At 33.9% G+C, this 25,613-nt stretch overlaps 1 protein-coding gene across 1 annotated transcript; it reads right to left on the bottom strand.

Moving 5' to 3' along the window:
• Positions 1 to 8,079: 8,079 nt before the first annotated feature.
• Positions 8,080 to 22,232, bottom strand: LOC142342787 (uncharacterized). Its single transcript, XM_075394356.1, has 2 exons — positions 21,939 to 22,232; positions 8,080 to 9,142 (listed from the first exon to the last, which is right to left on the bottom strand). The coding sequence occupies exons 1-2, from the start codon at positions 22,223 to 22,225 to the stop codon at positions 8,332 to 8,334; spliced, it is 1,098 nt and encodes a 365-aa protein (XP_075250471.1). The 5' UTR covers positions 22,226 to 22,232; the 3' UTR covers positions 8,080 to 8,331.
• Positions 22,233 to 25,613: the final 3,381 nt, after the last annotated feature.

Here is a 25,613-nt window from a genome sequence, read left to right as displayed (position 1 = left end):
AACTTGAAATTTCTTATTAAAAGACATATTCCTTATTAAAAGACATATTCATTGATTGCGAAACTTATTCAGACAACTTGAAATTTCTTCATTTAAATGTACGGAGCATAACAAGAAAACAACTTCAGTTAAAAAGCCTAATGAATGATGTTGGCGCTAACTGCATCTATGGTCTGTCTGAAACATGGCTAGATACAAAGATTGACACTGATTTGGTAAACCCGGACAAAAAAAACTGTCTTGTTTTTCGAAACGATCGGGTGAGTTCAAAAGGGGGAGGTGTATTGTTAATTGTTCCTAGGAAACTTAACCCAAAATTACGCGTTGATCTAGCTTTCAAAAGTACTCTGTTTGATACTCTGTGGGTTGAAATAACTTGCCCAAAGATCAAAAAAGTTTACTTAATAAACATTTCTTATAACCCAAAAAAACTTCTTTACGAAGAATTTCTCGAGCAGTCTGCTAGATCAATTGATAGAGCAATTACTGAGAACAAAACAATAATTATGATGGGAGACTATAATATAAATTATTTGGAAAACAAAGAAAAACAGAATTTAGAAACAATCATTCAACCGTATGATCTAAATGTGACTAATAAGCATCAAGCAACTAGAATTAAGGACGAATCGAACCCACTTATAGATTACATTATTATTGATGGAAACGAACCCCTTCTTTATAATGAAATTTTTGACTCACCAATACAAACAGATCATTTTGCTCAATTGATCATTCTTGCCACAAAACTTAGCAAGAACAAAGTAATTAAAATACAAATTTATGATAAAACGAATTACAGCCCAAAAGATTTTAAACATTCTATCAAGCAATTAAATTGGGAAAATTTTTACTGCTCTACAGTTCCAAGTGAAATGCTACGTACATTTGAGCAAAATCTTGAACAGCAAATACTCCTTCATGCGCCAATCAAAACAATTTTTATAAGAAACAACAAATCACAGTTTTCCCTTGCCAAACGGTTCATTTCAAAAAACACACGTAACAAAAATCTGCTTAGAGAGCAATACCTCAATTCAGAATCTTTCCACGAAATTTTCAAATTGAAAGCCGAAGTGTGCGCTGGCTATGAAAAAGATTTTGAAAAATTTCAATCAATTAATTGAAAGCTCAACTTCAGAGCGCAAGAAATGGAATTTGATCAACGAAGTAAGAAACTCCGTGAAAACGACAACTACGGTATACTCTTTAAAAAACTCTTTCAATGAAATTATTACAGAAAAAACTAAAATAGCCAGCTTACTTAATTTAAAATTCAGCAAATTAGAATTTTTTGAAAGTAGGAACTCTACTGTAGATCTGCCTATGGATAAACACCTTTTCTTTTAGATTTGTCACTAAGTTTGAATGTCTTAAAACTCTTCTTGCTCTTGGAAAATTCAAAACATTGGGTCCTTCTACCATTCCCTCATGGGCATTGCGAGACGCAGCTAGTGAACTAGCTGAACCTATTTGTTTTCTTTTGAATGAATTTATAAAAACAGAAACATTCCCTGCTGAACTCAAAAGAGCCGACATCACTCCACTTTTTTAAAAAGGAGACCTTGATGATCCTCTAAACTATCGACCAATTTCGTTAACACCAGCATTAGCAAAAGTTTTTGAATCTCTTATTAAACAACAAATCGATGAATATGTTCATTAGAATGCCCTGCTTTCTAAAACACAGTTTGGTTTCAGAAAAAATTTTCTACAACAGATGCTCTTGTTTATTTAACTGCAAAAATACGATGCAACAAAAACGAGAAAAAAATTACTGCAGCGGCGTTTTTAGATCTATCAAAAGCTTTTGACTCCATTAATCACAAGCTCATGATTCAAAAGCTTTCCATTCTTGGATTTTCGATACCAGCTCAAAATCTAATTACGAGCTATCTTTCAAACAGAACACAAAGAGTCATAATCAATAATGTTAAATCAGGTTGGATTGAAGTGGCTCAAGGAGTTCCGCAGGGAACAGTCTTAGGTCCACTCTTGTTCAATCTATATGTTAACGATCTTAGCAACTTTTTGTCATGTGAAACAATACAATTCGCAGATGACACAGTACTATTAAGCTCTCATGATGAAGTTCTCAAATGCAAAGACGAGCTTGAGAAGGCCATAGAAAAATGCATACAATTTTTCAAACTACATCACCTCAAGATCAATCCGGATAAAACAGTTTATTATTTTTGGTAGCTCTAATCCTCATGACGAAACGACATTAAAAGTGGGAGACAAATTAATAAGTTCGAAAGCGGAAATCAAATATCTCGGTGTTAATATTGACAAAAACCTCAAATATCAAAAACAAGTAAAAATTCTTTTGTCAAAAATGGCACAGGGCATTAAATGCATATATGCACTCAGGAACATAATACCCACTGGTTACAAAAAAATTATTTTGAACGCTTTTGTTCTCAGTCATGTTCAATATTCTTCTGTTTTACTGCAACCATCAATCAAAATCTTATAACGACATTAGAAAAGCAGTTAAATTGGGCCATCAAAGCTTGTTTTCACAGACAGAAATTTGACTCATCCTCAGATCTTAAAATGAACCTTGGTATACTACCTATTTCTTTGCTTTTTGATTACAGGGCTGCCACTTACTGCCATAGTATCATGAATAAAAAGAAGCCTGCCTTCTCAAGCTCAGCTTTGAAATTACCAACCGCAAGTTTTTATATACACGAGCGAACTCAAAAAATTTTTACCCAGACAATTTCAAAATGCAATTTGCATGAAAAAAGTATTATTAAAAGAGGTATTCTACAGCACAATTCTTTCCCAAGAAATTATTTGTCAATGTCATACAGTCTTGCAAAGAAGAAATATAAGCTGTTTTTTCTTAATGAATACAAGAAGGACCCAAATAAATCCCAACATGGATCAATTACTTGGAAACATTTTAAATTCAATTAAATTTCTTTGTTTTACATTAAATTTATGTTACTGTCGTCCCTCCCCTCCAATACAAGTGACTTCTCTATTGGATCGATATTTTAGTTATTATAAATTATTAGTTTCTCTTTTGTAATTATCAATATTTTACACTGCCTATCTCTGTAAATTTTACTACGACTGAAACATTTACAGATTTTAGGAGAAATACAGTGTTCCTTTTTTTTGTTTAATTAAATAGCAATTGTTTTAAATTGCAGCAATTTATTATTTAACGATCAAGCAGAATCATCAGAATTGGCAGAGAAAACAGAAGTCAACCAGCGGTAAACATACAGAAAATACCGAAAGTTTTTTGTTGGTGACTATTTGAATCGACTACTGAAAAAGTTGATTTTTATTTGTTCTTTGTTGATCTTTATTTCTATTAAAAGACATCGTTTATGGTAAGATCAACCGAAGTTGGCGAGTTGTTTCATTATTTTCTTCCATCTAAATAAAATTTTCTTCTCTAATGTATGTCTACAAAGCTTGTTAATTAGAAATTTCAAATTAAACAAAAATTTTACAAACTTATGCTGTTTTTAAAAATGCAGGATTCTAGAGAAATCGGCAAAGATAACGTTAAAGAAAATGCGTTCTTTGCATTTTTCCGTTGCTTTGAATCTCATTCAGTCAAATATGACTGGTTCGTCTTGTTCAAATGAAACTAATTTCATTGGGCCTATTTGATTTTCGAAGAGACTTAACCAAATTTTCTTAATCAAACTTCTCATCAAGGGACGAGCATAATTTACATAAGTACAAATAGGCCTTTAGGGAAAGCAGCAATAAATTGAGCTGGACAAAAGCATAACAATTTTTCGATCTTTTCTAAATACTCTTTCTCTGTTCCCTTTTATTTCGAGTACCCCCAATTCACCAGCTCTCCACGGCTTCATAAAATTGAACCTGAAACTAATTATGTAAAAGTAGGCACATTTTTCATAACTAAAAAACTTGAAGAGTACAATTATTCATGACCGGAATGTTCTGAGCTGACCAAACGTTCATCAATCAAACATGAACTTCAGAAGCCAAATTGAGAATCCCGATAACCATCAAAAATGATTTTGTGTCTAGCTTTTTTTGGTTTTATCTCAAGTCGCATGTTCACTCTATTCGGATTCTGTCTGTTTCAATCAAACTTATATAGAAAAGGTCAGAATCTGTTGGTAAGCCGAGAAGCTGAGCAATTAGCTGATAGTGGTCATTTAACCATTTTAAATTAATTATTCATACCGAATTTGGTGAACTGTAAATACTATCCTTCATATCAAACATTCTAAGATTTCAACGACAAAAAGATAGAGATCTATCTAAGTATTTAACTTTTAAAGTCCCTGTTCTTCATTTCACGAAACAGAGAAGGCAGCTGGTCAGCAAAAATGTGTAGTAGTGGTAGTAATGCAAGCTTCGGGCTATTGCCCCTGGGGTGTCAACCCCAGTGTTTATCAGTCTATTTCAGTTTATCTTTTTCAAGTTGTTACATAGCTATGTAGTTGTTGATAGCTCTGTTCAAGTTGTTGATAGCTTTGTAGATTCGCACTCTCAAAAAGGCGAAAGGCTAAAAAAAGGCGAAAAAGAGATTTCATTTTAAAAAATAAAATCTGAGACGATAATTTGCGATAAGAATCTTTACTTTAGTTTACTCTTGTTTCTATTAACTGCCCTCAATTAGTTTTCACTTATAGAGACATTTACCCAGTTGACCTTAACTCTTTAAAAAAAAGCCAAAAGTAGTTTTGAAAATGAGAAGACATTTTTGAGAGATGCAATATATTTGTGGCCAAAAATCTAATCACGCAAATGAACAAAAATGAGAAAGAAGACGTCATGCGCGCAACTCAGCCCAAATTGCATGAATGAATGAACATAGGGAATATATGCTTTTTTGGGATGTCGGGAGCCGGTAGTTCAGCGGTCTGATATTGGGGAGGGAGTACTGGGGCATAGTTTGAGAATGGAGAAACTGTTACGGGAAGAAAACTGCTCAAAATGACCTTTCGACCTTGAGTTTTACAAACAGTTCCGAAATTCTATGTATTAAAAAATAAGCTGCTGTTAATTAATAAATAAGCTGCTGTTAAAACGCATTTTCAAAAACAGATTCCAATGTTCAAAATTAAATGTCAACTCATGAACAAACTTGCTTCGGCGCAAAGAAACCAGTATAATTACAAAACTCGTAAAAAACAAACATTTATTAAGGCTTCAAACGTCGATCGAGAGCAATTAACCATAATCTGCAGAGAACCGAAAATTATGGTAACGATATTAATTACTTTTAAATGTTTCTCAGATTTAAATTTGTCAGGATTTTGATATTTTGTAAAAAAAAATCACTTCCTCGTCAATCGCCTGTTTCGCTATACAAAAACATAGCCGGCAGATTGCCTGAAGAAAGCCGTGATAGACGATTGTGATCTTCCATGATTTAAAACAACTAAGGAAATAAGATAGACAGATCGACCACCAGTCCTTTAATAGACCACTAGACTTTTTGGGTGAAATTCGGCCTGTCAATTTTATGACACATACGGTCCATAGCAAAAAGCCCTAAAAGAGCCTTTTTCAAAATATTCGAAATCAAAAACTCAAGACTCTAATGCTCAAGAACTAGGGCATATAAGTTTGGCACTACTTAGATACACACTATCGATCTTAAATTTTATGAACATTTACTAGTTAAAGATCGATAGTGTGTATCTAAGTAGTTCCAAACTTATATGCCCTAGCTCTTGAGCATTAGAGTCTTGAGTTTTTGATTTCGAATATTTTGAAAAAGGCTCTTTTAGGGCTTTTTGCTATGGACCGTATGATCCATAAGTTTCATAAGTGAGTCCAGAAGTCATTTTAGTGAGGTAAGACGCAATTGACCTAAAAGCAGAAACGAATTCACGCACACAAATTTTAACTAAGTAGTAGAAGTCACTGAAGTCATTGAAAATGTCAACTTCAAGAAGTCAGGTCGTAAGAATCATCGATGGAGACATAGCAGAATTTAAAAACATAGGACAAGTCTTGACGTATAATTCAAAGAATTTTCATTGACTAAACAAAAAGCTAGATCTGGAACAGACTATTAATGGATTGAAAAAAAACATTTAGAAAAAAATCCAATCAAAAAATCGAAAACAGTAAAAATCAAAGTAAAATTGCCGCATGTGAACATAAACCACTAGCGAGAAATCGAATTTTTGTTCAAACACCGTTTTCTCACTCTACTTTCAAATTAGAGCGACAAACTTTTACGCCGCAAAACCACTCGCTTTTTCGCTCCACTTCCTGTTTCGGCGTGACCAAAATCACTACTCCAATTTGACTCCAAAAATCATGAAAATGTGTTAACAGATCTTAAAAAAACATAGCCTGAAGAATTCCGGAAACGACTCGAAGGAGGAAATTGCCCATACTTAAGACTAAACAACTAGAACAACTATTGTGAACCCTAAACCTCCACAAATGCCATAAAATTAAGGAAAAATAGAAATGGCATTCAAAAACAAATTGAACAAAAAAAACTATAAAAACTTAATTTTATAGTTTTTTACAGCACAAAGAAACAAAAAGCCGAATAAAGTTCCTTTGCAATTAGAGCAAGGAAAAGCTCGCTAAACAATGGACAGGTCATAATAGGCTAAGGAACTTGTTTAAGATTAAAAAAGCAGAACTGCAAACATACCCGGCAGATTGCCGGAAAATAGCCGCCGTTGATTCCCATAACTATTGGGATTGAAAGAAAAGAAAATATCAATCAAAACTGATTTTTGTATAAATCATTTTTAAGTGCAATTTATTTTGATGTCATTTCGTAATTGAACATACTCCTGTCTCACAGTGAGAGGCTAAAGGGTCTAGTATCAATACCAATAAGCATTATAGATAGTAACTAGAACTTATGAGAACAAAGTTCAAGTACCGGGCATCTAAAAATGAGCTTTATGGGTTTATCCCGTTTCTATTTCTGACTTTAATTTTTTTAATACTGACTCTCTTCATTTTCAATTGCTTTGCTGAGCAGCTGCTGTTCAAAAGGATTTTGAGCAGAATGACAGAAGAGTGAAACGCCTAAAGAAGTCAAAAAGATTTCACGCAAAATGACGAAAAAGCGAAAAAAAGTTCGACGAAGTAAAAAAAAATAGGAGCGCTATAATAACCGGCTGAGAAGATGAGGGCGGGCGGCTATTAAAAAAATAAGAACAAAGGTTTAAAACTTCTCAATTTCTCTGCCATTTTTCCTAAGAAAAAATTTATTTATACCAAACTTTAATCAATTAATATCTGAAAATTCCTTAAGTAACAAGCGTCTATTCAAATCCACCCACTTTAAGCAGTAAAACAAAAAACAGGTAAAAAATCATTAAATTTCGTCTAAAAATCAGCAAAACTGATCAAAAACCTCCAAATTATCATTAGACTCAAATTAACTACTTGAAACCTTCAATTCCTATCAAAACCAGCCTAAAACTAATACAATATCATAATCAAACCTCATAACCATCAAAAGTTGCAAAAAAAACTGCTTTTAAAAGCCGCACGTGAACAAAAAATTTCGCTCGCTCAGAGAAAATTTTTTCACACATCAATTTCTCGCTCTCTCAAAAACAGCGGTATGAACAAAAAACCACTCTCTTTTCGCTCCGCTCTTCACTTTTGTTCAGCAACCAAATCACTCCAAATTTTTTCACGCGTTTCATTTCCCGCTCCAAAAGTCACTCCAATAAAATTGATTTAAAAAAAGGACTTCTCCAATACTCCTCTTCGAGTCGTAAAAAAGACAGCGCCCCAATACAATTCAAATTCTTTGAATTGTAAAAAACCACGATGTCCCCAATAATAGCCGCTATCGCTTTGCGTCTATTAAAAATGAGAGGTAAGTAAATATTCCCAAAAATTTGGAAGCAAAAATCCCATTAAAAAGCTTCCTTCCTGAGAAAATGGAATGACGAGATTTTAGGGCAGAATATTTAAAACAGCGGTCATAGGATTTGAACAACGATATAAAATAAACCCTGAAATTCCAATCTGAACTCTTATTTTATTGTATCTGTTCAATACTAAATGAATCTGGTTTCAGAAATAGGGAAAACGTTTGAATATTTTCATAATATTAAACCTGTCCAAAAGATATCGAATAGCCAAATTGTTAATTTTATTTACAATAATGCTGATAGTTGATTAAGTTCAATGCATGCATAAAAACAGTCACACCAGTAACGGCAGTTAGAAGATATTAATAGAGATTCAAATATTTTCGATTGATCAATCTACTGCTTTGTGAGCACTTGGGTTAAGTATCAAAATATGCTGTCAAATCTACTAGCTACTTAGCATGTGAAAATTTGTGTCGAAACCAGGTGGAAATATGCTGCTGATTCGACATTAAACCTCTTTGTCTAATGTTCCCACGTTGCCTAAATCAGTGCACGCCTGCTTGACTCTGGCAACCATTGTCTTCTCAGCCTCTCTAACCCACACCCTTGGGTCATAGTATTTCTTATTGGGTTTATCTTCTCCCTCTGGGTTCCCAATTTGACCCTGCAGGTAACCTTTCTTAGCCTCGTAGAAGTCTTTCAGGCCTTCCCAATATGACCATTGAGTATCCGTGTCTACGTTCATTTTTACAACTCCATTTCCAACTGCACAGGCAATCTCTTCTTTGGTAGAACCAGAGCCTCCATGCATCACCAAATACAACGGCTTATCGGTATCAGTTTTTTCCTGCTGTTTAACGAATTCCTGATGCTTGCCCAACATTTCTGGACTCAATTTGACGTTTCCCGGTTTGTACACACCGTGAACGTTTCCAAACGCTGCGGCGATTGAAAATTTCTCGTCAATTGCGCCCAATGATTTATAGACGTTGAGTACCTGTTCAGGTTGAGTGTACAAACGACTTTGGTCAGTGTTAGTATTATCTACACCATCCTCTTCACCGCCAGTAATTCCAATCTCCATTTCCAACCAGATGTTCATCTCTTTCATTCTGGCAAAATACTTCTCACATGTTCCGATATTTTCAGGGTCGGTTTCCTCCGAGAGGTCCAACATGTGGCTACTAAAGAGAGGCTCCCCAGTCTTCTTGAAATACTCTTCGTCAGAAGCCAACATCCCGTCAAACCACGGCAGCAAGTTCTTAGCACAGTGGTCTGAATGAAGAATAACTGGAATTCCATAGGCAGGCGCCACAGACCTGGTAAATACTCCTCATTATTAAAACATAGGTAGAACGTATGCTTAAAACCTCAGCGGGTCGTAATGCAAAAAGACGCTTTCACTTCACCAGAAAAAATTCACGATAGGACCATTATAGCTCGCATTCGCTTCACATGTCATTTTTGAAATCATTTCAGAGCTACAACCCATTTTTTTAATTTGCTGACTAACACGAAGGATAAACTTACCTTTAAAAAAATATTTTCGAAAATTTACAAACACAGCCGGCAGATTGCCGGAAAATAGCCGCGATAGACGCTTGTGGCCTACCATGAATTGAAACAACTGAAGAAATAAGATTGACAGATCGAACACCAGCTTTTTAACAGACCAATAGAATTTTTGGGTTAGATCCGGACTGTCAATTTACGGTCTATAAGGAAAAAGCCCTAAAAGACCTTTAATTAGTAAATGTTCATAAAATTTGAAGTTCCATAAGTGAATTCAGAAGTCATTTTTTGAGTGAGGTAAGTCACGCAACTGACCTAAAAGCAGAAATGACGTCACGAACACAAATATTAACTGCAAAGCAGTAGAAGTCACTGAAAGTCTGTTAGACGAAGTAAAAAAACATAGCAGGACAAGTACTGAAATACAATTCAAAGAATTGAATGAAAAACTTAGAAGTACTCTACGTGACCAGCAGATCAACTGAACAATGCCAGCCAAAACACAAAAAAAACATCGAAAAATTGAGAAACAAGCAAACAAACTTTGGCTTCACTTTCTACTTTGGTCCTCTGATAAAACTTTTAACTCCCGCTGGGCTTTAACTGTTTATCCCGTTTTGAAAGATCAAAGTCATTGAAAAATGTGTGAACACATTTTAAAAACACACAGCGCCCCAATACAATTCAAATTCTTTGAATTGTAAAAAAAAATAGGAGCGCAATAATAGCTGCCTGGAATTGCTGACGCGGCTATTAATAAAACGATTTTCAAAACCTGCCTATTGGAGGTGGGGGGCATCTCAATTGGCAATTGATTAATAATTTTCGAAACCTTTTAAAAACTATCTTCGAGAAAGTCAAAAGACCAGGCCTGACACATTGTTCGACCACCAGAAGTTTTTCAGATGTCAACTTTCAAATCAAATCAAACGGAATTCTCTGGAAAAAGTAATGCTTAGTCAAAAAATAATTTAATTGAAAAACCCGGAATGGCAGAAGGTTTCTCATAAATAACATTCAGTTGTAACACTTAAGTAGTTACACAAGCAATTGAGTAATCAATTGAAGCATGACAGAAAATAGATGAGAGCAAGCCAATAGAAAAGATGCACGAGTAATTAAGCTAGGGAGTATCGAGGAAAGGTAATTTCAAAACCAGAAGCGAAATAGACCTCTTTAGTGAAAGCGGACAAAGCAGTTCACCTGATTCATTTAGAACCTAAGAAACAACAGAGAAAATAGTGAGCATTATTGTAAGCAGTTATGTATTTCACTTCAAAAACTAACATACCAAAGCCAATACGTTTTCCCGTCACGCATTCGATTGATAGAGGAGTCAAGATCTCAATCTTTGCAGACTGAGTATTTTTGCAACAAAGAGGCTCTGTAAGGTGCGGTGGGTTTAAGCAGTGCGCTGACACCACACATCCGCATTCCTGTCTCAGTTTCTTATGAATAAAGCAAGGATACACAACTTTTAAGAAGACTCGGCAGCTCATTTTTTTCTTATTACAAGAGGATAAACAAAAATTTAATATGACCACATTAAAAACTGATGGATAATCTTTCATTCACATTTTGAGACATCAATTTTAAGAAGCAGAATCAGACTTTTAATAACTAATTTCATTCAACACCAAATCTTGTTTTTGTGGATAAATTGAATCCCTCAAATATCTTGAATCCAACAGAGAAGATGAAGCAAAGGCTCTTTAGCTTGGCTAGTTTGCTTCCCTTGCTGATGATGGCGCGATATCACTAACCGTCAATGGACAAAAATCGCATCCTATATATGTACTTATGTACTGCGATGCAAACTCCCAAAGTCTTACAAACTAACATCTCAGAAAGAAAATGGAAAAATTTGATTAGATGGTGCTTATAAATCATATTTCTCCAGGTTATTGCTGCTGAAGTAATAAACGGAACAAAAAAATTTGAGTACAAGGCGTTTAGAGACTTGGGATTAAGGGGTGCAACCGTGTCTGTACCTGGTCTCATCAGCAGTTTTAGGCGAATCTGCTTAGGCATTCCTGAGACAAATGCGTCTCTAATTCGTAGGGTTCGTTCACCGGATCTGTCTGTACCAGTTGTACTAGCAAAAGCAATGTTGGCAAGTTTAGTGAGATCAGTAGTCTACTGGGGTTTCTTTTGATTCGTCATACTTTCTTTCTTGAAACTTCAGTTTATAAAGTTGCAATTAAAGCTTATCCAATGTGTGTGTTTTTGTCGCCTGTTGGTAGTTCAACAAAATAGCTCAAAGCACCTCCAGTAAGATGTGGTTTCAAATAATCCACGTTTCCTGCGTCTGGAACCTGGCTATTGCAATCGGAACTTTGAATTGTTTCCTTAAAGACTCTAGAATCCTCCGTCTGAGAGCCGGAAAATGGTGTAAGTTGTACAGTAGAGGCACCAGTCGTCGTAGTTATACTCACTTTATTGCCTTTGCCATAGCTGTAGCTGCTGCCGCAACATCTGCCATATTTTGATTAGACCACCACTTTCTTTTCTCTCCTGCACCAGGTTAAATTGTGAAGAGTAGGATGAAAATTATTGATCACCGAGGATAAAGGTACTGTATATCCAAATCATCTAGAGTAATGGTTTCTGTGTTTTCAAAGCAGTTTGTAGAAATTGAACTCAAAATTAGTGGTGAATTGAAGAAGAATTAGTTGTTGCACATTTGCATCTTCAGTAACAACTAAGATTCTGTTTTGTTTCAAAATGGCACAATAAAGCCAAGAACTCTAATGTTGCATGTTGGAAGTAGATGAATGAGTTGTGTGGAATAAATAATTCAAAAGGGCCATCAATTGTGGCTTGAAATAGAGTATCTTGAAGAGTTGGAAGCATTTTTCTAATGGAGATTGTTTTTATTCTCAGATATTTGTGCAAAGACAAATTATAAAAATGTAGAAAAAAGAACGAATAAATGTGTAATGAATTGTCAAGTTGAACAAACTGTACTATTGGACAGTAAGATTATTTGATGATAGAAATTTATCCAGGCACGACGTGATTTTGTTATACTGGAAATAAGATTTGTCAACAATGAAGATACCAACGCCGGAGGTAAACAAATTTTTATGAATTAACTGAAGCTTGTTTGAGGCAGAATCAATTGCGTAGAAAATTAATTGTGATCTCGCCAAATCAATTTGGAGAAAAATGTAGTTGTTTGAAACGACAATAAATTTCAAGTAGGCCATTACTTTTCTAATAACCACTTCTGCCACCATCTTATATTCAGATTGTTCATACCAATTGTTGTTTCTTCAATAATCACGAATAAAAACATTTTTCACTTCTTTGGATGTTCTGTTGGCTTGGTGGGTGTCTTAGTGGTTCTACCCTATTTCTATCTTCAAAACAATCTGCACTACATTTTCAATTTATAAACAATTTATAAAGATTAAAAAATGAAGCCGCAATCGAGAGCCGGTGATACCTGCCATAAGGCTGCGAGAGCAGACAAACAAAACAAAACAAAAAGTTAAATTACCAAAAAAAACTGAATATAAATTCTCTTTTTTAAATAAAACCATCGATTAGCCAAGTTAAAAGCACCAAAAAACACTTAAAACCAATCAACTTGCACTTCCCATCGAAGCACATGACCTGTCCTCAGTAAGAAAAGGTAGCACGTCGACAAGAAAAGAGGGGGCAGACATAAAAACCATCAGCTTTCAACTTAAAAAACTAGAGAGATTTTTATGTAAACCCTTAGGAAGCCAATGGTACCAGTAATTAACGAAAAAATTTAATAAGAAATGCCGCCTTGGAAAACCGATGAGACCTGCAATTAAGGCGTCTAGCAGAGGTAATGAAATCAAATAACAAACACAAACGTTGATTACGATCAAAACTCAAAATTACTTTTAAACTTGTTCTTCATTAGAAAACAGATGGAACCGATCCTAAATGGACACAGTTTAAAAATACGTTTAAATATTTGAAAACAAATATTATTTTTTGTTTATTCGTCAATGATGTCCACAGAAAATTGCGCCACTCGCTCCAAAAAAATTTACTATCGATAACTGATCTTGTTATCTCATTAACCGTCAATGGACATTAATCGCATCCTATATATGTACTTATGTACTGCGACGTAAACTCCCAAAGTCTTACAAACTAATATCTCAGAATGAAAACGGAAAATTTGATTAGATGGTGCTTATAAATCAATTTTTTCCAGGTTATTGCTGCTGACCTAATCGTCGGGTAAAAAGATTTTGAGTACAAGGCGTTTAGAGCCTTGGGATTAAAGGGTTGCAACCGTGTCTGTACCTGGTCTCATCAGCAGTTTTAGGCGAATCTGTTTAGGCATTCCTGAGACAAATGCGTCTCTAATTCGTAGGGTTCGTTCACCGGATCTGTCTGTACCAGTTGTACTAGCAAAAGCAATGTTGGCAAGTTTAGTGAGATCAGTCAAGTAGTCTACTGGGGTTTCTTTTGATTCGTCATTCTTTCTTTCTTGAAACTTCAGTTTATAAAGTTGCAATTAAAGCTTATCCAATGTGTTTTGGTCGCCTGTTGGTAGTTCAACAAAATAGCTCAAAGCTCCTCCAGTAAGATGTGGTTTCAAATAATCGACGTTTCCTGCGTCTGGAACCTGGCTATTGCAATCGAACTTTGAATTGTTTCCTTAAAGACTCTAGAATCATCCGTCTGAGAGCCGGAAAATGGGGTAAGTTGTACAGTAGAGGCACCAGTCGTCGTAGTTATACTCACTTTATTGCCTTTGCGATAGCTGTAGCTGCTGCCGCAACATCTGCCATATTTTGATTAGACCACCACTTTCTTTTCTCTCCTGCACCAGGTTAAACTGTGAAGAGTAGGATGAAAATTATTGATCACCGAAGATAAAGGTATTGTATATCCAAATCATCTAGATTAATGGTTTCTGTGTTTTCAAAGCAGTTTGTAGAAATTGAACTCAAAATTAGTGGTGACTTGAAGAATAATTAGTTGTTGCACATTTGCATCTTCAGTAACAACTAAGATTCTGTTTTGTTTCAACATGGCACAATAAAGCCAAGAATTCTAATGTTGCATGTTGGAAGTAGATGAATGAGTTGTGTGGAATAAATAATTCAAAAGGGCCATTAATTGTGGCTTGAAATAGAGTATCTTGAAGAGTTGGAAGCATTACTTCCGATCATTTTTCTAATGGAGATTGTTTTTATTCTCAGATATTTGTGCAAAGACAAATTATAAAAAGGTAGAAACAAGAACGAATAAATGTGTAATGAATTGTCAAGTTGAATAAACTGTATTATTGGACATTAAGGTTATTTGATGATAATATTTATCCAGGTACGACGTGATTTTGTTATAGTGGAAATCAGATTTGTCATCAATGAGGGTACCGACGTGGGAGACAAAATTTTATGAATTAAATAAAGCTTGTTTGAAGCAGATTCACTGGCGTACGAAAGTAATTGTGATCTCGCCAAATCAATTTGGAGAAAAATGAAGTTGTTTGAAACGACAATAATTTTCAAGTAGGCCATTACTTTTCTATTAACCACTTTTTTCTGTCACCATCCTATATTCAGATTGTTCTTACCAATTGTTGTTTCTTTAATCACAAATATATTTATATTTCAATTCTTCGGATGTTCTGTTTTCTTGGTGGGTGACTTAGTGGTTCTACCCTATTGCTATCTTCAAAACAATCTGCACTACAACTTTCAATTAGCGTTCTTCTCAGTTTCTGTCTTTTTTTCTAATGTAAACTACTAAATAATTCATCCAATCATATCATTACAAAATATTATAAAAGAATTACAAAATATTTATTCTTGGATTATTTTTATTGGATAAGATTTGTCCATGACAAATGATTACATTACCTTCAATACATATTTTGTCGGAGATTTTGAGAAAGTGTGTACTCAGCAAAATTATTTATAAAGATTTAAAAAAGAAGCCGGAAAGGAGAGCCGACGATACCTGCCATATGGCTGCAAGAGCAGACAAACAAAACAAAATAAAAACGAAAATTACCTTAAAACACAACAACTTTAAAAAACACCGATTACCTAAGTCAAAATAGCACCAGAAAAAATACTCTTGAAATAAATCAGCTTGTACTTTAATTCGAAGCACAGGACCCGTCCTTAGTACGAACTGGTAGCACGTGACACGAAAACAGGGGCCAGTCATAAAAACCATCAGCTTTCAACTTAAAAAACTAGACAGATTTTTAAGTAAACCCTCAGGAAGCCAAAGGTACCAGTCATTTATGAAAAATAAGAAATGCCGCCTTGAAAAACTGATGAGACCTGCCATAATGAGTCTAGCAAAGATAACAAAATCAATTAACAAACACTTGTTCCTCATTGGAAAATAGATAGAACCGATCTTAAATGAGACCAGTTTAAAATAGGTTTAAATATTTAAAAACAATCAATTTTGAATGCAAAAAACCCATCAGCTATCAACTGAAATAATAGTTTCTTTTGTAACTCCATAGGAAGCCATTGAAACCTGTCATTACCTAGCATATGTCATGCGACTACAGAAAACCGACAAAACCCAAAATATCAATTAAATGCTAGAAAACTATCTCGAAGCCATTACATCAATGAGACAAGAAAAACGCTCAAAAATGGGCCAAAATATAGAAATCCCAAACCTTTAATTCAAACTCGAAATATCAGAGCCTTCGGAACATTAAATGGAAAAACCACCTCCATGAAGAACAATTTTTTATCTAAGAATATTTGTTCTATGAGACTATGCTACAAGTTGACAGAAATACGATAAATGGCAGAGTTCAAAAATTAGTAATTTTTAATTTTGAATAAAGTATTTAGTAGAATCATAACAAAAAACTTTCAATTGATTAAACCAAGATAAATTGAATTGTAACTCCTTAGCAAAATCAGATGAGACTAAGCCCTAAGACTACAAATTAACAACGAGTACAGGCAAAACAAAATTCCAAAATTTTACGAAAACAGCGCTGAAGCCAATAACAACAGAATTTATCAACTGAAGAGAGATTGAGTGTTCAATTGGGTGATATATGAACATCAATGTGCAATCATTTAGGAGGCACTATAAGAAAAAGGCAACAAGAAGAACCACAATCGTTTCTCAATTTCAAAATCATAGATATTAGCGTTTGATTCACCGAAAAAAGGACATGTAATCAATGATTGGACAAGTTGTTAATTAACCAACTAATATCCGTTATCAACCAAAATGTTATACCACTGCAAATCCACCATCACAGTCAAAAATCAAAATATGTAAATTTTGCAAGAAACCGCCTTCTACGGCATTAAAACCATACGCTTTTCCTAAAAAACGCTTTTCGATATAATGCTTGAAATTCTCTTCTCTAGAAGAAAGATGCCACATGTTTTTACTGAGACCAAGCTACCATTTGACACAAATAAGCAATGTGGCAAAGTAAAAAAAATAACTTAAAACAACATATGCCATAAGAGTCATTAGATATCAACTAAAAGGATTATATAGTTCCAAATATACCATTTAAGCAAATCAACCGAGGCTCTTATTAGTGATACTACGTTAAAAGAGTGCGAAAAGACCAACAAATGCGATCCAAGCGCAAGAAAATAATGACAGATTACATAAACACAGTCGGAGCCAGAAAAATCGGTGAGATCTGTGAAAACATACATAACCTCTGCGCCTCATTTTCACGTAATTAGAAACTATCAAAAAAACTACCTTCGTTAGGAAAATACTCTGGTCTGTAATTAACATCAGCCCAATGCAAAAACCCAAGATGAGACAGAAACCAGTAAAAGTATTGCTGCGCATTCATTAATAACAAGCAATTGTTCAAAAAGTTACCAAAGTAAATACTATGGAGACAATAATTTGAATTTCAATATATCAAAGAGAAATGATGCATTTTGGATAAAGATTGCTCTAAGTTAGCGAAAATCGAAAGAAATTTTATTCCAGCAAACTCCTATAGGACGCAGAAAGAACACTCAAATTTCCCTCAATATGATGTCAGCAGTATTAGGGTCTCTACTTCTGGCTAGAGAAGTATGTTGATTGCCAATTTTGAAAAAAAGTTGAAGTAGACAATTTAGCAAAAATTTGAAATGAAAATGTCGGTTCAAACAATTCAGCAAATCTCCTCTCAGTTTATAGGCAAAACCAATAACAAAAAATTAACAAATTTTGACAATCATTAAAAAATAGACGAAATGACCAAAACTTCCAGTAAACAAGAACAAAAACAACAAATATCAGTCATATGCTCACAGAACTTAAATCCTCAAAAACTTCTGTTCAAAAAACAGAATTAAAAATTTACGCTGTACGGGCTTTCTAAAGATAAAACTCACAACTTTTCAAGGCCAAATTTGCCAACAAAAACCAGTCGAACGTATACTTCAACACCCATTAAGATAGGTCGGAACACAAAATAATATTCAATTGCCACAATACTGCTTGATTAAATATGCCCATCCTTATTTGGTATAAATAATACTTCTGCCCAATATTTTTTACTTGAAAACTGGCTTGGAGGAGTTCAAATTGCTTTAAAAAGTGATTACATTGCCACAAAATTAAAGCATGCAAAGTTGTGTGTTGCCTTAAAATATCACGCCATGAAGCTGATGAACTAATATATATCAATACAGTTGAAATCTGCTGCAAATTGAGAGCAATAACATCACTAAAATAAAACAGCCGGAAAAATTCCGGAAGCGACTCGAAGCGTCAAAACTTCAAAAAAACCCGTATATGTAGCTGGAACCATTATGTTTTCTATTAAACCATGAACTCATTACCTGCCCAGGTATGATCAAAAATTGGTAAAGTTTAAGACCGCTGTCACCAAGAGCAACAATATGCAGTAAAATTTTTTATTATTGAAAACGTTTGGTATCGTTATAAGTCCAAAATAATTAGCATGGCCAAAATACTGATAGGTTAAAAAACCGACAGGGCTAACAATTGCCCTTAAATAATTCATGATTCGTATCTCAGAAAGATAGCGAATGAAAACGGCAGATAAAAATCTTAAACTAAATTAAATTTTTCAATATAGGTTGCTCAAATTTAAGAATCAGAAAGACACTACAATAAGATTTCTAATCTGTGCAATTAAGAAAAATATAACACATACTTCTTCTTTGTTGTATATATTCTAGACATGATTTCCTACTAATTTAAAAATTAAATAATAGAAAAGACGCAACAGCATTAAGAAAAGTTCAAGGAAAAAAAAACGTTTTAAAACAATACCAGGGCCGGAAAAGAATTGCAATAAAAAGTAAAGAGTGGCAATTTTAAAAAAACGTTCTCGCAAACTCTCGGTACTAGCCTTAAGTAGAATAATATCAATTGCAAACAAATGACTAAAATCTAAGAAGCTGAAATCAACCAATTTTTTAAAAACTGCAAAAATCAATATAAGGAATAAAAATGTAGGGCCAGGACCAAGCTAGAATCATACAAACGAGAATGTAAAGAATATGGACACAATGTAAGGAACACCGTAACAAAAAGACTAATTCTTGATTTCTGAAAGTTAAAACTCAAATTTATAAAATAAAAAAACGAATACATTTCAATGTTCAGCATTCGAGACATAGAAAAGACGGCGAGTCATCTGAGACAAAGATCCATTCTCCTGAACAGAACAAAAAAGAAAAAGAAAAATTCAATCAAACAAAACATTGAAACATTTTGCTAACAAAACTGGTCAATAATTTTTTGAGACTGCATTTAAAATTGAAAATTTTTTACTGTTTTTTAATGTCTGAAAAAATTGTCTGAAAAATTATTGAAACAGAATTCATGTCCCTCAAGTTCCACAAAAAGACTACTTCTAGTAATTAAAACCAAAATTGGATTAGTATATCTACAACTTTATAAAACATCGAGGTATAAAGAGGCGTTGAGTATATGAATTAGCAAAGGGAAGTTGCCATATTAACTGATTTTTGACAAAAAGACGGTTTAAAGATTCAAAAAATGAAATCAATAGAAAAAAGCCGAAAACTAACAAAAAATCAAGAAATATGTGCCAATTCTGAACTTCAAATGCATTTTTAGGCTCAGCAAAACACCGTGGTATCAAATTATGATGTTTGCATTTCAATACAGCATGGAATAAAAACTAATTCTACAGAAAACCAAATTACAAGAAAAAAACTGGGCCACTCAGACGAAAAACGGCTAAAAACGGTTATCTAAATCTGCCATTCAGTCAAAAACTACTTTTCAAAGTCAAAAATTCATTCATTAAACGCAAGGCATGATCAAACTTCTCTCGCTCAGAAAAAATCAGTTCACACTGCAATTTTACTCGCTTTCGCTTTTAGGTGAAAACATCGTCAGAACGAATAGAACTTCCGGTAAAAAAAAACCAATACTCTTCTTCGAGTCGTAAAAAACACATTGAATTACAATTAAGTTATTAACAAAAACAGCTTTAATAGGCCGTGTAGGTCGGAGCAGGCAAGAAATAAATAAACTGATACAATGTGACAGTGGTACAATGAAAACTGAAAACATTTCCATGATGCCTCGCAGTACGCATTATTCGAGTTTTGTTTAAATACATGAAAGAAACATTTGAAGATGCTTCTTAAGAACCAATGGTCCTGCATCCCTTTCAAAAATTTTTCAAGCTTATATTAAAAAACTTATTACGAAGGATTGAGCCGTTATTCAGAATACTTTTCCAGTGCAGATGAGCTTATTTTGTGATTGAAGCAGTATTTTTTTTTGTTCGCTGGCTGTTATTTGATGTTGGTAAAAGTAGTTTTTTAAAAATTTAACCTGATTTCTGGTAAGCTGCATAAAATAATTTAGTACTTTTTATTCCAAGAAAAATTTTGTTGGATAATTTTGATGTTTTAGTTTCAGATCAGAAATCTCGTATTTTTTTTCGATCGAAGCACGTCTTCACAGCCCAGCTTAATTGTTTCTCCAAAGTAATGAAGCAGTTTTTTCAAAATCGCTAGTAGAAGACTCGAGTAGTGTAAATGACTTAATACTAAAATCACTTGCCAGAAGTAGTAGTTTTGTCTGCTCAGGGAATGGGCAAGAAATACGTATTTATACCTGCAGCCACTGCGTAAAATGTCTCAACTCTTCTTGAAAACTTTAAAAGCAATCAAGATCTGTACACAAGTAATTTAGGCATTGACATTTGGTATTTTGTGATTACCAATCAAAAAATTGTTTCTTTTGGTCTCTAGTTTTACTTTTTTGAGAACGTAATTAATTGAGTCTTTGAGTGATTGGGCATTAGACTGTGCTTTTCATAAAATTCAGACATCTTTTTTAAGGATTGTTCAAGAATTTGTGTCGCTAGTTTTTGGTCAGTATTGTATGTAAGAATTATAGTATCATCGGCGTATTGAGTCATTTTTGCGTAAAGTATTTGTAGGTTCAAATCATTAATAAAAAGGATAAGGTGAACCAAAATTGTCACCTGTGGGACACATTGATATAATTCAATGCAATCGGATTCGACATGATTCACTATGGTTTCTTGTAGTCTGTAGGATAGATAACTATTGAATAGCTTTTGCAATTTGAGAAAATCCTAAATCACGCAGCTTATGGAGAAGGATCATGTGATTTATCGAATCCAAAGCTTTAGATAGATTTAGTAAAGCTGCAGTGCCAAATTTATTCTGATTTATGTGGTACCTTGTAGTTTAGAGTAAACTACCGCATTTTCGTTCGAGACCTTGTTACGAAAACCAAATGAGTATGGGAAAGCAAGGCAAATTTTTCAAGACATTATTCTAAGGTTTGCTCACGAAGCAAACGCTCAAAGACTTTCGCGAATGAGCTTGTGATCGAGATTGGTCTGCAATTCTCAGGTAAAGAGTTGTCTCCTTTTTTGAAAATTGGAGTAACAATTGCTTTTTACTAGGGAAATTTCAGGAAGATCATGAGGAAATTTTTCTTCAGCTAAAAAACGGTTAAAAAGCAATTTAATTGGCTGCGCTAAAAATAAACAACTATTTTCAAGAGCCTGTGATGGAATATCTGAAGGACCTGACGGTTTATTTGAGTCAATAATTCGCCATATCTAATAAATTCACTAAATTTTTACCAAAAAATCAAATCCACGCACACAAAACTTGCAAAAATACGCAACTACACTGATTTCTGCAAAACTCGTTCGAGGGCAATTCTTGACAATTTTAGCTAAAACTGATCCAAAAAAGCTGTAAGCTAATTTGTCTGGAAAGAGTAAAAATATCCAGATCTTGCATTTATACGATATCCCGGATATTCTTTCCATATAAAAAACATATGGCTCAACAACCGTAGAATATGGTGAAACAAGGAAAAAACGGGTCGAATCAGAAAACTATTACAATAGAGTATTCAACGCTCGATGAGCTCTCTAATGATAACTCCGGTATTATATCGAACGGCCAAAAATGACATAAAAAATTGCTGGCGCATATAGTACATTTCTAATCACGTCGAGTCGGAACAATAATTTAAATGATGTATCTGCACAAAAACAATTTTTTCAACAAAAATCTTGAGGCTGTATTTTTTTCTATTTCGGGACATCAGTTAGGATTTGATCTTAAAATCATTTCGAGCTATTGATAAACCAACCTGATGAAATGGGCTCCAGCTTCGGCGCCCACAATTGACGCATGCTGAGGCGGCGACTTGTTGTTGATGGATTTGCCTGCAAAGAAGGCAGCCCCTCCATTTGAGATCTGCAGGATGATTGGACTGTGGAGCTCCTTCGCTGCTTCCAAAACTGCATTGGCAGTGCTCGATGATGTCACGTTGACAGCTGGAATAGCAAATCCATGCTTGCTTGCGCATTGAAACACCTTGAGCACCTTATCACCTGTGATTACTCCAGTTCCCACCTCATCAATAAGTTTACCCATATTATGATATCTAGAAAAGAAAGTACCTAGTTTATCCAAAAATATGCTTGTTCCGATATCTGTAGTCACCCAAAGAGAGGTCAATCACGAGAGCGTTTGGATAAGAACAGCTTATCAGACCCAATGAGCGGGGTCACTGAAAACAAATACGATGTGCCCATACGATGAGACAAGAGTAATTATTTTACAGAGAACACATCAAGATTTCTCCTTGTCGAAATTGAGCATTAAAATTAATTGGAAAACACCGACTTTAAATTTTCAAAAAATAAACTGTTGATTTGATAATCCTAATTATTGCCATAATTGACGTTTAGATAGTAGCCTACAAAAATCAGATTGAGATAAAAACTTAACGAATTCATTTAAAATCAAAAAGAGTACTATAGGGATAAATTTAATCAATATGTTGGAGACTAAAGAAAAGTTTTGGAGGCCCAAACTTTATTGAAGACCCAAAAAAATAAAAGATATCCATATAGGTAACACTATTCTGAAAATACTCTACCGGTACTTAACAGCAGTTCTCATGAAAACTCAACTGCTAGTGATGTTCCACCTCAATTCAATGGGTTCTTCACGCATGTCAGTGAAACCAATAAAAAAATTATTCCTCAGAGACCAAAGATGAGAATAGTGAGCCAGAATAAAATCTATGTCCCTATTCGCAGTAGATGAATTTGAAGTTTCAAGAATAATTTCACGATAGGACAATATATCTTCATCAGGAAATAATGATGTTAGCAATTCAATAACAAACTTGAACATTTAATTCATAGACAGTACTTAATTCAAAACGAAATGCTCGCGTGAGCTCGCTTTTTCTTCTCGAAATTATATCAGTATCAGTATCTTCCTTTGAAGATTGTATATTGGTAAGAGATGTATAACTACAACAACAATATACTAGGACGCCGTACTGAATTATCGGATTGATGTTTGGTTTATAATAAGTGACAATTAAATTTCGAGGATTATAGTGCTTTAACCTAGCAATAATTGCGCAACTTTTTGTGAAAGTCTTTGCAAATGTATTGTATGTGTATTCTAATTTTAAACCTAAATACTTGCACAAATTCTTTTTTGTTCCGACCCTCTTGAGGGGGGAGGAACTATATACTCAAATGGGTTTTTTTTGTTCCGTGAATTTTCGCCGATCGATATATTCATCGTAGAGAGTTGAGACTGGTATCATCAGAAAGCTCGTCCAGCGTAGAATATGGAACTAAAAAGATTTTTCTAATTTTTGTTTTCTACAGGGAGTTATTGAGGTTTAAACTTCTGAGAAAATTAGTGAATTCACATTGTTTTTATGCACATTTTCCGGAATTTTTGCCTAAACTTTTGCCAATTTTGCTAAAATTTGTTAAAATTTTTAAGAATAGTGTCGTTGATTTTATTTTTAAAGACAAACAAGCATTGTTGATTGTTTTGATTAAATTTTTGGTCAAAAATTCTGGATAAATATTTCAAAATTCAGCCTTTTTCATCAAAAACAGCGCGAAATAAGCTACTTTAGTCCACTTTGATTAAAAAAGCCGGCAGTACACTCCCAAACAACAATCACACAACCTTTGTAGACTCAAAAGAGGGCTACTCCTGCTTCAGCGTCCGCTGCGAGTGCTCTGTAATTAAAACTTCGCCGTTTTTTGCTAACTTTACTCGTTGATTATCAAAAATGCTGATTTTATTTTTGAGTTTTCAACTAACAAATTATCTATATCTACAACACTCGAAATATCAATTGTCCTAGCGGACAAAAGGCATTAGCAGGGCTAGTTTTGGGCCAATCTTGGACTGTTACAATCCAAAAAGAAATCGGATTGTAATCAGTCGGTCTTTTTTTGAAAAAAAAAGACCTTTTTTAAATAATAAAGAACAGAACACATCAAATCAAAGCTCAGGTGTGATAGGTTCAATTGGCCTCCTAAGCAGCTCCAAGCTAATTTTTTACTTGAATGGTCCTTTTTGGACTTTTAGAAAAAATTGATTTTTAAATAAATAATGGCTTAATTAACTTTTCCTCTATTTTTTTCTTAATTTGTTCAAGTTCTAGCATAGTGTCAGCAAAGAAAGAAAGCTTCTTCATTCTACTGATTTAAAGTTCAGTCTCGATTGCGGTTTTAAGCCTGAAGTTATTGTTTTCTGGCTTTGATACTACTAGATTTCGATTTTTTTTTTTTAGATGTTTGCCAATTTTTTCACGTTTTCTAGTTTTGTCACATTATCACATTATTGACAGTTATCATATCACAATATTAGCTTTCCAAATAAGGCACAATTGAACATAATAAAATCTTGAATGATATAGATTATCGTTTTAACGGCCTCGACACCTCTTTCTTGAAGAAATTAATTGAACTTTTAATTTTGTCTTTAACTGTCATTTTCACTTTGTCGTTTCGGTCCTATGAAATTTCGTGTATAGTGATAGCTTTCATTGGCTTTTCATTGAAAAATAGAAGAACCGATTTTCTGATATTAGTAGATAGCTGATGGCTTTCATGACTTTGAAAACAATCGTTTTCCAAAATTAAAAAAAAAACTTTTTAACTTCGCAATTTTGTTCCTTTTATGTTTCTTTTTGTTACCTAATCTCGTTAGTTAATTCCAGGTCAAATATGACATTATGGGTGTCAAGGGAATGAAAGGGATTGGTGTCCCAAAATCTATTTTTTAAAAATTGTGTTATGACCTTACTGGCTTCGACACCGGTTTTTCACAAAAAAAAGTAAAAATAATTTGATTTTTGTCATATTTGACGTTCTTTTTGTAGATGCAAGAAATATTCTGGATAAACGCAGGTCTCAAGGGCTTCCTTTTCATAAATAAACTACCCTATTTAAAAAGTTCTTTTTGTAATTAATGCCTTTCATGACATTGAATGTAATTTTGTTTCGCAAAAAAAAATTAAAAGTATTACTTTAGCACTTCGCTTTTTTGTCTACTTGTTACTTAGTCTTACTAATGAATGGCCACGTAATACATTATATCTGTTTGAAGAAGGCGCAATCGAATATATTTTGAGGGCCAAAATATGGCTTGACGGTTTTGACAGCGTTTTCTGGCAAGTTTCAATTGAAATTCTGTTTGTTTTTTTGTTGTTCTTTTTAGCCCCTTTAAAAAATGAATAAGGACAGGTCCTAATGCCCTTCTATAGAAACAGTGGTAGCCGTAATATTGTGGTAATATTAATTGATTCCTAATGGTATATATTACTTTGAAGTTAACTGTTTCAAAAAAATAAGTTAATTTTTTTACTCTACTGTTTTTGTTCTTTTTTGTATAATTGTTACAAAACCTTTTTTATGGACAGCTCGCATATGTTTTCTGGTGATTTATAAGTTATTTTTGTTTAGTTTTAGGTTTATCTGACGGGTTGTTGACT

This window comes from Convolutriloba macropyga, chromosome 7 (assembly GCF_964194025.1).
Source record: "Convolutriloba macropyga chromosome 7, txConMacr16.3, whole genome shotgun sequence".
Lineage (NCBI taxonomy): Eukaryota > Metazoa > Xenacoelomorpha > Acoela > Convolutidae > Convolutriloba > Convolutriloba macropyga.
The sequence above is the reverse complement of the archived record's forward strand: the minus strand, read 5'-3'. Positions and strand labels throughout refer to the sequence as shown.

Excerpts from the sequence above, each read along its gene's own strand:
- LOC142342787 (XM_075394356.1), bottom strand. The coding sequence starts at position 22,225 with ATGGGTAAACTTATTGATGAGGTGGGAACTGGAGTAATCACAGGTGAT. Across the intron at positions 9,143-21,938 it reads GCTGGAGCCCATTTCATCAG|GTCTGTGGCGCCTGCCTATG; the intron begins GTTGGTTTATCA and ends AGTATTTACCAG.